Source organism: Lacerta agilis, chromosome 7, assembly GCF_009819535.1.
Source record: "Lacerta agilis isolate rLacAgi1 chromosome 7, rLacAgi1.pri, whole genome shotgun sequence".
Lineage (NCBI taxonomy): Eukaryota > Metazoa > Chordata > Lepidosauria > Squamata > Lacertidae > Lacerta > Lacerta agilis.
Window position 1 is genome coordinate 62,165,068 of NC_046318.1, and position 15,417 is coordinate 62,180,484.

Below are 15,417 nucleotides of genomic sequence, written 5' to 3' on the forward strand. Positions count from 1 at the left end.
TAAATGAGGATTTGTACCCGCAATCGGTGATGATTTCTTCCAAGGAAAGGCACTTTAGGATACGGGCACTGTTGGCACTCATCTTTATGACCACCACCTTTTTCAATGTATGTATACAGAAGGGGGAACAAAAGGTTTGAAAGTGACCTTGCTGGACTCTTTAAAAAAAAGTCGGCGGAAGAAGGAAATGCGCCCGCTTCATTCGCCTATGCGAGGTTTTTAACAGCCCCCCCCCCCCGCGTGCCCTTCCACAGGAGGAATGCGGGCCACGCCCTTCCTCCCCCAAGAGCCCCGATAGGGCAGGAGGAAGGAAAGGCGGGCCAAGCTCGGATAAACTCCGCCCCCTCCGGCGAAGCGCAGCCTCTTCTTGCGAGCCCGCCCTTTTTCTCCCCTCTCAGCCTCTTTGCGTCTAACCGAAATGCGCTAAGAAGAACGAGGAGGAACTCATCCGCGGCGGCGGCGGCGGCTTCTTCTTCAGCTTCAGCAAGATCTTTACCCACCAATGGAACAAGGCAAGCCGAAGAAGACGAGAATGTGAAATCCTTCCGCCGGTAAGGAAACCGTTGATATAAGAAAAAAGGAGGAGAGGGGGGTAAGAAATAGGAGGGGGCGGGGCGAGGCGAGGCGAGGCGGGGGAAGGTGAACGGGAGAGGCTCACGTGAGGGTCGTCCTTCAGCCAATAGGAGCTTCGGAGCCCGGCCGAGCGGAGGCTTTTATAAGCCGCGGCTCGTCACAAAAAGGAGAAAGAAAGGGGGAAAAAACCCGCCCACGACACAAGGGAAGCTGTCACGCGGCGGGCTGGGCGTTCGGCGCGCGGCGCTGCTGCTACTGCTGGAACGCGGTGGGCGCGCGCGCACAGGCTATATCTCTCTGTCTCTCTCTCTCGCTTGCCGGCGGCGAGATAAAGGAAAGGGGGGGTGGGTGGGGGAGGGCGGGGCGGCAGCGGCGGCGAGTTCCACCTGGCGCGCGGCGGTCGCTGAGGGGGCCGGACAGACAAGAGGGGTGGGTGTCAAATTTCCCCGCTCTCTCCATTTCCCGCTGCCCGAGCGGGGCCCCGACCCTAAAGCAGACCAGGTCAGTCTCTCTGAGGAGGGTGTGTTGCGTGTGTGTGTGTTTGTCTGTCTTGACTGTGGTCTTGACACAGGCCCTGGGGCGGAGCGGAGCGTTTGTCTGCCGGTGGGTGTGTGAGAGAGTGAAGGGAGGGTTAGGTGTGTCAGCTCTTGCCTTTTGGCCCGAGGCGATGCCTGGGGCCTCCGAGTAGGCGGAGGTCAGGAGGAGGAGGAGGAGGAGATGGTTGTGGTGGCGGTGAAACTGCTCTTGTGGCAGGTGCCGCCCAGCTGCTGAAAAGGATGCCCGGGAGGGAGGCCGAGATTCCATGCTGGTGCTGAGGTTTATTTTGATTTTGGGGAAGGGGGGGAGAGACACCCCAATTTCCACCAATAGGTAATCAAACTCAGGGGTTTTTTTTTTTTTAAAAAAAAACTAAAACCCGAAGTTAACCCGTCATCTCCCTTCCCACGTGTGTAATCCAGGCTGCATTTCCGAGCTGGCCAGAAAGGCGCAATGGGCAGAAGAGGCGAGCTACACCCTTTTCAGCTAAGGCAGGGGAACTGCGGCCCTCGGGATGAAATCCCTGCCGCCTTCTCATGGCCCTGGTTGGGTGGGAGTGGGAATTCCTGGCAACATCCAGAGAGCTGCGTTTCCCCCAACCAGTGTGTGCCTTTAAAGTTGCTAAAAAAGAAAGCTGCACTGGGGTCGTCTTGTTGATGGAAGCATCTGTGGTCTCTTAAATCGTGACCCGCGCACAAGACACGAGGGAGCGAGGTTTAGCAATGGAGCACATTCTTTACATATGGAAGGCTTAGTCTCCAGGTAGGGTTGGGGAATGCTTTTTTTTCTGCAACCTTGGATGGCTGCTGCCGTTCTTTCGCTGTATTGAGGAAGATAAGCAAAGACTCTCACTTGATGTGCTTCTAGATGTCAGAACTGGAGCCATTGCTAAATCCTGGCTGATGGCCCATATGCAAATTTAATTGAGATGTACAGAATTATAGTTCGGAAGTAAGAAGCAGACATTGTTTATCTTTAGATTGTTATCAATTGGCTTGTATCCAAAGTAGTGCTTAATTCTCTTGTTCTGTTAGGACAAATATTTACCATAGCACCTTTCCTTCCCCTTGTGTGCCCTCTAAATATTTTCTGAGGGTTCCCACAACCCTCCAGAGCAGACTTTGGGATTGCTAGAGGAAAGTTCCACTGCACAAGTGTAAATCCTTGGGCCAGTGGAACAAGGGCATTGCATACTTCCCATTATCTTAGAAGAGGCATTCCCGCAATTTGAAGAGAGAGTACTGCTTAAGTTCATATTAAGTACTATTTAAAATATGCATGTATTTATATTTTAAAGGAAGCTGTTCAGGGACATTTCTATTACATTAACTGATTTAAAAGAATCAATCCAACCAATTGATCATTGCAGTTTTGATAATCATATTTCCTCCTGTCTTGAAACCTAAGGAGTGAATAAGACCTCATCAGCACAACAGTTGTTCCCAGGCCTTGTGTATGATTGGATGTACAGGCTTCCTAGGAATGAGAAGCTCTTTTAATTTGTTGTCAAGATACCACCATACTGAAAGTAAGAAGTTATCCTTGCAGATAGCATAGCTGATGAGATACTACTGGTCTTGCAATTGTGCCTGTCTTCCACTTGAATTGGCTATGGACCAGTTTGATTCCTTGTAGAAGAGTTGAATATTCACTATAAGGAACCCTTCTGTATGTATGGGTTGCAGACGTCATCTGTGCATAGTTTTAGCACCACCAATATCCCAGATAAGCATTCTCTAATAAATATGTACATGTATTTAAAACCCTCAACAAGTTAGGGGTATAGGAGAAAAAAGGAAGACACTATTGGATAAGTCGCTTTGTACAGGGAGGCTCCATCCCTCGCTCTGTTAATGATGTGCACCTTTTTCAGATTATTCATGAGCATATTTAATGTGGCATATATGTGTGGTTTTAAATGCCACAGTGCAGGAATCTAATAGTGTTATGTTTACTAATGTTTGTTAGGCCAACAGAGCTGGAATAATATTGAGCACTTTAGTTTGTAGCAACTAAGGTAGAATTTTACATTGTCCCATGCAGAGCTGGTACCTATAATTTTGATTGTGGTTCTAATCAACTAAAGTTGGTGCTTAGCTTTAAAAAAAAAAATCCCCAGCCCTGCTTTAAAAGGATGAGTGTGCTTGTTGCTCTTTAGGTTGGACTGACAGATGAATCATGCGTGAACTGAGTGCTATGTTGTTCAGCAAGAGGTATGACGAGCAGTGAGTCGGGGCTGCAGTAGGATTAGACAATGCTGCTGAGAGATGGCTGTGCTGCAGTTGCTGCTTCTTAATGCTTGTCACTACAAACAAACTGTTTGTCTTTCTGTCCCCCTTCAATGTTGGAGACCTCTTCCTCCTTCTTTAATAAACTCTCTGCCTTGCTTTTCCTGGGCTACTGCTTTGTGGATGTTGGCGGCTTCTTGTTGTGACAGGAGAATGTGTGTGTGTCCTGGGCCCAGGCGGATTGGTATGTATTTTTTGTGCTCCTATTTTCTGAGTACTGTAATAGGAATTTGGAGGGATGGTAGTGGGGTTAGAAGACTATATAATGAATATATGTTATTGCAGGTTATAGTAATCTGAAGGTTACTTTAAATTTGTGTTGCCTCCTAAGCTGAGTAGTTCATGCTCCTAGGATTTGAATCTTACAAATAAGGGTTGTGAATGTGAAGCAGTACAGAAAGAAAAAAATAGTATCATCTTCACAAAATTATCACATTTGTGCAGAATGTTGATTTGTTCAAATGTGAAAAATTAGCAGGATGTTATGCATAATAACCTATGAGTCCCTGACTGGGGGAAAGAAGGTATATGAATAAATATTATAATAATATTAGTAATAATGTGCACCATAGTTTTCTTAAACCAGCTTTCAGAAGCTTCTATTGGAAGGCTGGATCTAAACTTTATACAAAACAAACAAACTCACTTGAATTAATGAGTCTTTAAACAAAGTTCTTTTTTTAAAAAAAAAACCCAGGTCCTATATTCAGGTAGGTAGCCGTGTTGGTCTGACGCAGTAGAAATACATAAAAAATATTACTAAAAATTGTCCAGTAGCTCCTTAGAGACCAACTAAGTTTGTTCTTGGTATGAACTTTCGTGTGCATGCACACTTCTTCAGATACCTAGTAGGTCTTATAGTAAACTATGCACAATTGAGTAAATATCTTCTGGATGAAAAGGAAACCATTAAGCCTGACTATACTTAGTAGATAATATATGTGGTTTCTTTCAGGGGCAGATGTTGGTAGCTTCACCTCCTCCTCATTGAACGCCTCCAGTTGTGGTTCATAAATTTGGGCTGGCCTTAGATTGGTAGTGATAGGTAGGGTGTCATTTGAATATGTGTTCTATATAAATGCATAGCTTAGAAGAGAAGATGGTATTCCATGCAATCCATAGCAATCTTTGACTGAGGCCAGAGTAAAGATTTATTATTATTTATCAAATTTGTTAAAGCCACAAACAAACAAGTGTTTAGAAGTCTTGAATGAAGTTTTGTAGCTTTTGTATGAATATCTAGTAGTTATAAAACTTCAAAAAGGCAGGTTCAAAAAGGCAAATTTATTATAGGATATTAAGACTGTAATCCTATGCTTGTTTGGAACTAAATCCCATTAAACTGAGTCTGACTTACATTTTGATTAAACAAATGCACATATGTTGTATTGGTTGTACACACTTGACCTTAAATTTGTAAAAATTGAGGGAGGTGTTGGGGAAAATTAACATAAGTAACAATATAAATAAATAAAATCTTGGGCTGGATAAACTTAACTTCTCTTTCTAACTGCCAGTTCAGAAATGGAGACTGTCTTCAAGAAGTCTTGAATCCCAATCTATGACTCTGTTCTTCATACTTTAACCTTTAGTTGACTTTTCACACTCCCAGTATAAAGTTCTGGTTAAGTTAGTACAGCTGTAAAAATAGGTCACTCTGTTTATAGTTCTACACAAGTATAACAGTGTGAACTGAGATGTGTTCTCCTTGAGGAAATTTATCCTTAGATTAGTCTATTAAACTTTCATTAAATGTGTTGCTGTTTTTGTCAGTTAATTGTTGTTAATTAATTGTGCATATTAAATTGTCATTTAGAATACAGTAGTTGATATGTATTGTTTCCTTTAAAATTATTTATAAGCTTACTTATTGCTTGTGTTTCTTCCCCAGCAATTCCAGTCAGAAACCCCAGGTTGCCATTGTTCTCTGATGCCATGCCAGCACCAACTCAGCTATTGCTCCCATTAATTCGCAGTTGTGAGATTGGCAAGATATACAACACCGCATGCTACTGTCATCATAAACATCTGTGTTGTTTGTCACCTCACTTAACTCACAATCACTTGAGGTATGTTCCTCCGAAGAAGTTTGCAACACTCAGTAGGCCAAAGGAGAATTTCAGTCAGTTTATTCATGCAAGAAACTATGTATCCACACCACAGAGGTTTTACCTCACACCTCCCCAAGTCAACAGCATCCTGAAGGCAAATGAATACAGTTTCAAAGTGCCAGAGTTTGATGGCAAAAACTTAAGTTCTATCCTTGGCTTTGATAGCAACCAGCTTCCTGCCAATGCACCAATAGAAGACAGAAGAAGTGCAGCCACTTGCTTGCAAACAAGAGGAATGCTTCTTGGTGTGTTTGATGGCCATGCAGGATGTGCCTGTGCACAAGCTGTCAGTGAAAGACTGTTTTATTACATAGCTGTTTCTCTGTTACCCCATGAGACTTTACTTGAAATAGAAAATGCTGTTGAGAGTGGTAGGGCCCTCTTGCCCATCTTACAGTGGCATAAGCATCCCAATGATTATTTCAGTAAAGAAGCCTCCAAATTGTATTTTAACAGCTTACGAACTTACTGGCAGGAACTCATAGACCTTAACACTGGGGAGACAACGGATGTAAAAGAGGCTTTAATTAATGCCTTTAAAAGGCTTGACAATGACATTTCTTTAGAAGCTCAAGTAGGCGATCCAAATTCTTTTCTCAATTATTTGGTACTACGTGTAGCCTTCTCTGGTGCAACTGCTTGTGTGGCTCATGTTGATGGAGTTGATTTACATGTTGCTAATACTGGTGACAGCAGGGCCATGCTTGGTGTCCAAGAAGAAGATGGATCTTGGTCTGCTGTTGCTCTTTCTTATGATCATAATGCACAGAACGAAAGTGAGATTACACGACTCAAAATGGAGCACCCAAAGTCTGAAGAAAAGAGTGTTGTGAAACAAGATAGACTGTTGGGTCTACTGATGCCTTTCAGAGCTTTTGGAGATGTCAAATTTAAATGGAGCATTGACCTTCAGAAGAGAGTGATAGAGACGGGCCCAGATCAGCTCAATGATAACGAATATACAAAGTTCATCCCACCAAACTACCATACTCCTCCATACCTCACAGCTGAGCCAGAAATAATACATCACAAATTAAGACCTCAGGACAAATTCCTGATATTGGCAACAGATGGCTTGTGGGAAACCATGCACAGGCAGGATGTGGTTAGAATTGTAGGTGAGTATCTAACAGGTGTTCATCATGAAGAACCAATAGCTGTTGGAGGTTACAAGGTAACTCTGGGACAGATGCATGGTCTTCTAACAGAAAGGAGAGCGCGGGTCTCTTCAGTCTTTGAAGACCAGAATGCAGCAACTCACTTGATACGCCATGCCGTTGGAAATAATGAGTTTGGCACCGTTGATCATGAACGGCTGTCAAAGATGCTCAGTCTTCCAGAAGAGTTGGCTCGGATGTACCGGGATGATATCACAATTATAGTGGTGCAATTTAATTCCCATGTTATAGGTGCATGTCAAAATGAAGAGTTTTAAATTTTAAACTGAAAAGTGTGAACCAAAGTTTTCACAGAACAAAATGGCCAGTACTGACTGCATGACATAATAGTGAAACTTATTTGATTAATCTCTGGCCATCAGAATTACAGTTGAAGCAAGTATAATTTGCACAAATTGAGCAATGGTCAAAGGGTTTTCAAATAAAGCTACCAGGAGAGCAGAACAAATTGGGACAACTTTGCACTATTCAACCTATCTGCTTGAACAGTCGCTTGTAATTTGGGATTTCTTGGAGAAGTAAAGGCTTTGTATGCATCAGTGCAATGTCCTGCAAGGCAAAAAAAATCTTGTGTGTTTTGTCACATGTAAATATCTGTATGGTAGGTATCTCCAGTAACTATACAGAGGAGGGTAACTTGGTTGTAAATTTGAATTTAAATAGGGCTGATGACTTTTTTATTTACAAAATAGCTATGGTGTCTTCCCTTTAGGAAAGGAAGAGAACTTTTTAACTGGTTGGCAAATAGAAGCTATCCTCTTGGTCTTGAGTAATGATATATCATTTGAAACACATGCCTAGAATACCACTGTTAAAAAGAGTAAGTCTAAGCCATAAATACCTTAAGCCTGTCCAAACATAGTAGTGGAATAAAATTTTGCACCAGGTGACTTACTTTGAAAAGACTATATTTTGCACAGTTCAATGGGCAATAAATGATGATGAGAAAATGGGTTAACTATGGGGGACATGCAAAACAACCTTGACTTGCATTATGAAACTATGATTCTACATTTCCTGAAACTTGAGCTAATTTTCAATAGGGCTGTCTTGCAAAACATGACAAGCAACAGTCTTGACTTGTACCAAACCTATTTCCAGTCATAAGTCCCTGGTCTTGTGTTTGAACCTAGGCAATCAGTAGTGACTTTGTAAACTAGTGTAGTCACATATGTTGTAGTTTGAGTGACAGTTTGGTTGGTGTTTTGGATATTTTAAGTATCACGACGCAAAAGCATATCCATATAACATAGTTCTCATGTTGGCTTTTCAAGAAAGCATTGTGATAAGATTTGTAAATAGGTCAAATAATGGGGAAACAGCTGCATGCTCCTCCTACTGGCATTCCCACATCAATTGTAACACCTTTCAAAATATCATTGTTAGTTGTGCACATTTGGTTGCATCCAAAAAACTCCTAAAAGTGCATGTTTCATCACAAAGCTTTGTGCCACTGCCACATAGAATGCTTATGAATTGTCAGATAAAAAGCATTTTTGGCAACCACAAGTTTTATGTTCTGAAGCATAGTGTAATATTTAAGACTTCTCCCAATATAAAAACAAAATAAATTGCTTTTTTCTATTATTAAACTGTAGCATAGCTATGATAGAAATCATTATGCAAACATTACTTTGACTAGCTGTTGTCTAAATATGAAGCACTTGTAGATAAAATTAACATCCTTTGTGCTTCTCTAAAAACTAATACGCATTATACTTTAAATCTCCCTCTTCACTGACACATTCTGAAGAATGTTGGTGTTCTTGACCATGTGGATGCTTAAAAAGAGAGTCAAGGAATAGTGCTTCCAGAGTATTCCTGTTACAAAATACTTAATTGCAGCACTTAAGTTCCTTAGCATTAATGTTCCCTTTTCTTTTTTCTGTACACTGAAGGACGTAGTTACTTATAAAGTAACAGGTGTTGAAAATGCAAGTGTCAGAAGATATTCTTACTTCATATGCTTTGAAGTAACCTACACGTTTGAAGACCTGTTCATAGCCTTGACAAATTGTTCTCCCTTTGTGTGCAAGAAAAGTAATTAAGTAATCCTATTTTTCCAGACCCCAACCTGAATGTTTGTTTTTATTGTGCTAATGACAAAACCAAGCAGCTTATAATCTTCATTGCCTTTATACATGCAATATTATTAAATATCATTGGCTAGGTCAATTAATTTTATGTGTTGGCTACAAAATAACTCTAAACTGTTACATTATCCAGACTTATGTTACTTGTGAAATGTACAGTACGTGTAAATGTCTTATTTTGGTTTGGTACTAGTCTTAACAAATTGAACCCTCATCCTGTATGTTTAGCACTTGGTGTGGGGGCAACTTTGTAAAATGCAAGGTGAACAAGATTTAAATGAAGACTCCCAAAATATGTATGCAATGAACTGAAACAGCATTGTGGCTTTCTGAACATCACGTAATAAGATCTTAAGAACAAATATCTTTTAGTAGACTTCAATAAAATTATTATATGAATATCAATGCATTAGAGTTGTTATTAGGATTCATTGAAATATTGGTTTGCCTTTCTGAGATGGTGTAAAGTGTCAGATTTGATCAGTGGATTTATATCTAAAATAGCAGAATTAATGTGTGGTATTTTGAAGATGCACACAGTAAAGCTGTCCTGTCTCAAGACAACCTGCAGTTGGAATAAATAGCTGGTATATGAGTTAGAACAGAACTAGTTTTGCTTTTTTTCCTTTGCCTTGTGCACTGATTTAGTTTCCTCCATTTTATTTTGTTACCCCAAATTCACAGTAGATGGAATATGTGGCTTTGGGCTGCATTTTGGGAAACAGCTGAGGCAGTGGGGGCACAATGTTGTTCAGATACTGGCTTTAAGGAAAAGCAAACTTAAAAATATATAGTAGTGAATAAGGAAATTGGACTTCAGTAGTTTCACAATAAAACTCAAGCCAGGTGTAGCTTTGTGAAACAAACTAAGAGCCCTGTTATTCCCTCACATATGATTGTTTCCTGGTCATTCCCTTCAGTAGGAAAACAAGTCTCATTTCAGTTATGCTCTGATAGCATATCTTACCTTCTGGGACCGGGGGGGGGGGAGCGTTCTGCATGTAAATGGTACCCTCCCTTGAGCTAAATGATTCTAATGTAGGGTACATGTTAAATAGCCCTGTTTAAAACGCATTTAACTTCCCTGTTGACTTTCCAAAGGCGAAATGGGAGTAGTGAGATTAGCCATTCTTTGGTGAATTTGCTGGAAAGCTGCTGGGTACCCATATAAATGTCAGAAGTCATTATTTCACTGGTCTCCATTTCATGGCTTTTTATATGTCTGCCAAACTTGCCCTACTACATCGAACAAATTTCCAAATAGTTCCACAGATATTTTCAATTAAAAAGTATGCATATGCTGTAAGGTGCAGTGATAATAAGCACGGTTACTTAGAAGCAAGTTGTAGTGCATTTCATAGTAAATGTTCTTAGGACTGCATCCTTAATTGGTAAAATATTTTGGGTATATTTTTCAATTATGTTCTTAGGATTTCTAACAGGAATTTAAGACCATACATTGTGTTTATGCCTGAAGTAAAATAGTGAATACTAAAGACCAGGGGTCAGCAAACTTTTTCAGAAGGGGGCCGGTCCACTGTCCACTGGTGGGCCGGACTATATTGGGGGGGGGGAATGAACGAACTCCTATGCCCCACAAATAAACCAGAGATGCATTTTAAATAAAAGCACACATTCTACTCATGTAAAAAACACACTGATTCCCGGACCATCTGCGGTCTAGATTTAGAAGGCGATTGGATTGGGCTGGATCCGGCCCCAGGCCTTAGTTTGCCTACCCATGCTAAAGACGTTTTGCCTTGCTTCCTGGCTTCCCATTATTCTTCAAGGGATGTTTTTAAAGATTGCCTGCCTTCTGAAAACTGGCTCCTTCCTCCACCCAGGAGTACTCCACACGACATTTGCACGGCTGCTATAGCTTGGTCTGTCAGGATTCCTTGGAGAATCCACTTCAGTTATATATCTCAACTAAATGTAACTTATGCAGAGGTTTCCCCCCTTTTCTCCTAACCTTCAGCAAGTGCATCTGATGGCACAAAGGCTTAGTGTAGCATTACTGACTAATTGCAATCTGTTATGACATCCAGTAATTTAATTACTGTTTTACATAAGCTAAACTTTACTAGAGGCTAGTTCTTTCTAAGCAATGCTAAAAAAATAAAGTTATGGAGAAAATGGTTAAACACCTTTCGGTGTATTTCTGTCTGAATGTACCATATTGATCGGAAGAACATTATGTTCAGAACAAAATAACTTGGCTAGAAAACACTTTCCTGTGCACAGCTCTGTGTATTAACAAGAACTAGCTTACATAAACTTATTTTACTCTTTTACACATTAAAACATGAGGGGGTTGCTTTTTATTTACCCACAGTAGATCCCTAGAGATACCCACCATCTTTTGATCTAGTATAATTTCAGAAATGTGTGGAAAATTCTGAATTAAATTTCTAACCACTTGTGATCATATTTATAGAATGGAATTCTAATACAGTATCTGTATAGGAGGAGGCCTGTGTTGCAAGATTGTTCTAGCCCCTCAGAAATGTTTCAGCTGCTTACCACAGTCTTAATTTCCATGTTCCACTCAAAACAGACATGGCTCACACAGCAATTGGAATGTTGGATCAGACCAAGGGCCTATTTAGTCCAGTATCCTGTTTCTGAAGGTCTTAACTAGATATCTACAAGAAGTCAAAAAGCAGGAGAGCAATAGCCCTCTCCCACTGTTGTTCTTCAGCAAATGGCATTTGGGACATGATGAGTCTCAAGAAGGCATATTTAGCCATCATGACTAGTAGGCATTGAAAGCCTTACCCTCCATCACAAATTTATTTAATCCTCTTTTAGAGCAATCTAGGTTGGTGACTGTCGCCACATCTGGAGATAAATTGCTCAGCTATGTGCTGGGTGAAAAACTACTTATGTCTACCCAGAATATCCCATGCAGATTTACTGGATGACTTCATAAAGCTAGATGAAGAACAACTATCGACGTTCTCCACACTATGCAATCATTTTATATTTCTCTTATCATGTTCCCCATACTTGCTGCTTTTCTAAACTTAAAAGAACCCCAAATCTTCCCCTTAGGAGAATTGCTTCAGCTCCCAAACAGCAGCTTAACTAGAGGATGTGAAGAATTAATCATAGAATTATAGAGTTGGAAGGTACCCCCAAGGGTCATCTAGTCCAACCCCTGCAATGCAGGAATACATTAAGAAGGCAAGCAATACTCTTCTGCCCATGTGTGTGTCTATATATAAAATACGTAACACTCACCCACATTGTTAAGCTTTTTCTTTCATAGCAAAGTAAAAGCAGCTCTGAGTGGCCAGCTCCCTGGCAAATTCCCTATCTGGCAGAAGCAAAACTGTTGATTCCAGAATCTCAGAGATAGTCTCTTCCATCTTCTTTCCTACTTTCTCAAAAAACAACCTTTGCTTCTCAAAGGCTATTCAGACAGTCTACACAAAAATGGATTTGCCCACACTTTTCAGCTTTAGCTGGCTGGAGTTCTTGTCCTTTCCACTGCATTTTCCAGTTGCAGTTAAAAGAAGTAGAGCTACACTTCCTAGCGCTGACAATGTATTTGGTATTTTGCAATTTAAGTAACACACTTAATTTGGTTTTGCTCTGTTTATTGTCATGTGACATGCTGGCTCACTGAATGCCAAGAATGAGAGGATGATGGGCACACTGGTAACTAGACAACGAAGTGCTTCTAAGTTTGGTGTTGGTGCCAAACTCTCTCAATAGCTCTATTTACCGTATGCCTTGGATGAGGATCTGGTATTGGCATCCCTGTGTTACTTCTGTATGTTTTGAGATCCACTCAAGTGACGGATTAGTTGCTGCCAGTTCTTTTGTCTGCATTCAGCTGAACTTTCACATTTCCAAGCATGTTAATGATCCCTTGGGAATCTACCCCCTGCATCAGCTATTGCGCATAACTGCAGTTTAGAGCTGTTTACAAAAAAACCCTAGTACATAAAAAGTCACTATATCCCCTCCAGCTAATGCAGAAATAGGCACTTGCTTATCTGGTGCCGGTTCATACTGTCCTATGGTTTGTGTTGGGTGCAAACCCATAATATGATAGTTGGTGACAGGTTGTAAATTTCACCTTTCTGCATTTCCTGACTGCGTTCTCCAGTGCTGTTTCTTTCAAACCACCCTCACCACAATTTGACAGGATGGAACCCTGCAGCTCGAAGTAGATTTTCCACATGGTGGACCCATAAGCCTTCAGCCTAAGCTAGGTGGGCTTCACACAGTTGTAAGGGATGATAGGTTCTGACAGTTGATGGATGGTATGTGCTAACCACTTTTTCAGATGCTGGGATTGTGCCCTCCATTCTTCCATGCAGCAGGGATAAGGAACCTGCAGCCTTCCAGATATTGCTGGATAGCAACTCTCATCTTCCATGGCCATTGGCCATGCTGGCTGGGATTGATAGGAGTTGACCTGCCATTGTCTGCATAGCCTCATCTCTTTAATAATTGAGATCTGGACCCACATCCCACTGACAAACGCCCCTGTACCTGCCCCTTCGCCTTACCATTGCAACCTGCTTGGTCACCTGGTTGCCTGGAAAGCAACTACAAACAATGATATGACAAAATTGGACCAACAGGTGATGCTGGCAATAAAGGAGCTAGGTTTGCTGAGGGATGCCTTGTCCAAGGGCCCTGGAGCAGACACTGTGAGTGACACACAGTTGACAGATGTTTTGAGGTTCTTCCCCCATCCCATCAGGGGCTCTTTTTCATGGATCCTGGCAGGGAGCTGACTGACACTTTCCTCTTTTTTTGTAGTTCCCTCACTCTTAACACAACATCTCAGAATTGTCAGAGGCTCATCCCAGTCAATTCACAAAATTGCTCTGGCGGTTGTTTGTCTTTGGTCTTTTGCAGTCTGTGCCTTCGTATTTATTTTTTCCCTGCACATCTACAGCATTCATGATTTAATTCAAACCCTGAATTAAATTTGCATCAGTCTTAAAATCATGTCCATGCACAACCTTGCCAGTTCAGATGTAGGCTGTTACTGCCAATTATTCAACTGCTCTTCTTTTAAAAAATAAAATAAAAAAATGTGTTGTTTCTGGAAACAAGGATTTGGTACACGAATAAACTAACCACCCCCAGCTTGGTAACTCTGTTGCCTTAGAAAGTAAAAGGTTCCTTTGATCTACAATGATATGATGATCCTGGTGGAACAGATCACCAGCAACAAGCAATCTGCCTACAGTTTTCCTGTGAAGAACAGAGTTATTAATGAGCAGATGAAACCCAGAGATGAAAGCTAACACTTTGTATTTCCAGAAGAAGAGCTTTTATAGCAAATACAGCAGAGTCTTGTGACACCGTAAAAACCAGCAAATTTATGGTGGCATAAATGTTTATGGGCTGCAGTCCACTTCAACTGATGCACTAAGTGTTATCTTCAGTTGCACATAGGCATACGGCTTGGGAGATTGTAAAAAGTGAGTGAAATGAAATGCTGAAGGGTTTTGTGAGTTACCATTGTTAAGTACATAATCATCACTGTGTTTTTTCAGAATTTTTTTATTTTTTATTTTATTTTTTCTGTATTTTGTTTCCCTATGACCTCTTTTTTCTTTTTCTTTTTTTACAAACCCCCCCCCCCCAATCCAACCATGTGTATATCTTTCTGCAAATCAGGATAACGCTTTTTGGCCTGATGAAGTAGGATATAGTCCATGAAATCTTAGACATACCATAAATAATCTGTTAGTCTTAAGGTTTTTTTTTTTTTTTAAAAAAAAAGATATTGACATAAACCCAGATTCAGGGCCGGCCCATCCAAGAGGCAAGCTGAGGCAACCACAGGATCTACAGGGGCTGCAAATCCAGCCTCCAAGGAATTCATCATTGCTGCTGTCGTGGCAGAAACATCTATGTTGTGCTCCTTAGAGTGGATCAGCCATCTTCTCAGCAGCCCCCTCCTCTGTGTCACCTAATAATAATAATAATAATAATAATAATAATAATATTTATACCCCGCCCATCTGGCTGGGTTTTCCCAGCCACTATGGGCGGCTTCCAACAGAATGTTAAAATACAATAATCTATTAAACATTAAAAGCCTCCTTAAACAGGGCTGCTTTCAGATGTCTTCTAAATGTCTGGCGAAAAAAACAAGGTGCTGCTGGTCTCCTCCCACCCTTGTTTGTGATGTAGACCTTCACTCACCCCTTCTTTCCTAGTTCAGAGGCAGTAGAGCCATTTCATGGTTCACCTTAGGTGCCAAAATGTATTGGGCCGGCCCTGCCCAGGTTCAAAGAAAGGCTATGCACATTTGGGACAGAAACACTTAGCAAAGTCCCTGCTGCTGAAGAGACAGTCTGCTTGTTAAACTGGATGGTGGCTTCCCAGAAGTGGCATCTTTCAGGATGTAAACAGCATGAAAATGTGCAGCTCTAAGCATGGCACTTTCCTGCCCAAAGAAGATATACCTTCTATGGATCCTCTGTAGATATGTGAAAGGGAGACATTAAGGGTAAGAGCCATAGCTCAGGGGTAGAACATCTGCTTTGCATGCAAAGGTCCCTGGTTCAGTTCCTGGCATGTCCGAATAGGGTTGCTACAGTCTCCTGTTCTGGAGGTAATAATGCACAAGGTAGACGAATGGTCTGCCTCAGTATAAGGC

The 15,417-nt window shown here is 41.3% G+C and overlaps 1 protein-coding gene across 7 annotated transcripts; it reads left to right on the forward strand.

The window, feature by feature from the left end:
* Window positions 1–471: 471 nt before the first annotated feature.
* Window positions 472–9,185, forward strand: PDP1 (pyruvate dehyrogenase phosphatase catalytic subunit 1). 7 transcript variants are annotated; one of them, XM_033155574.1, is made up of 3 exons: window positions 479–551; window positions 3,548–3,582; window positions 5,290–9,185. In XM_033155574.1, exons 2-3 carry the CDS (start codon window positions 3,552–3,554, stop codon window positions 6,942–6,944), a joined length of 1,686 nt encoding a protein of 561 aa, XP_033011465.1. In that variant the 5' UTR covers window positions 479–551; window positions 3,548–3,551; the 3' UTR covers window positions 6,945–9,185. The 7 variants fall into 7 exon arrangements, with proteins under 7 accessions (XP_033011468.1, XP_033011466.1, XP_033011465.1 ...); XM_033155578.1 differs by having other exon boundaries at window positions 480–551; window positions 3,461–3,582; XM_033155579.1 differs by lacking the exon at window positions 479–551 and adding an exon at window positions 1,015–1,074.
* The last annotated feature ends 6,232 nt before the right edge of the window (window positions 9,186–15,417 follow it).

Bases quoted from the DNA above. Each gene is read 5' to 3' on its own strand.
- PDP1 (XM_033155573.1), top strand. From the start codon at position 3,378: ATGGCTGTGCTGCAGTTGCTGCTTCTTAATGCTTGTCACTACAAACAA. The intron at 3,583-5,289 runs GTATGTATTTTT...TTTCTTCCCCAG, and splicing joins TCCTGGGCCCAGGCGGATTG to CAATTCCAGTCAGAAACCCC.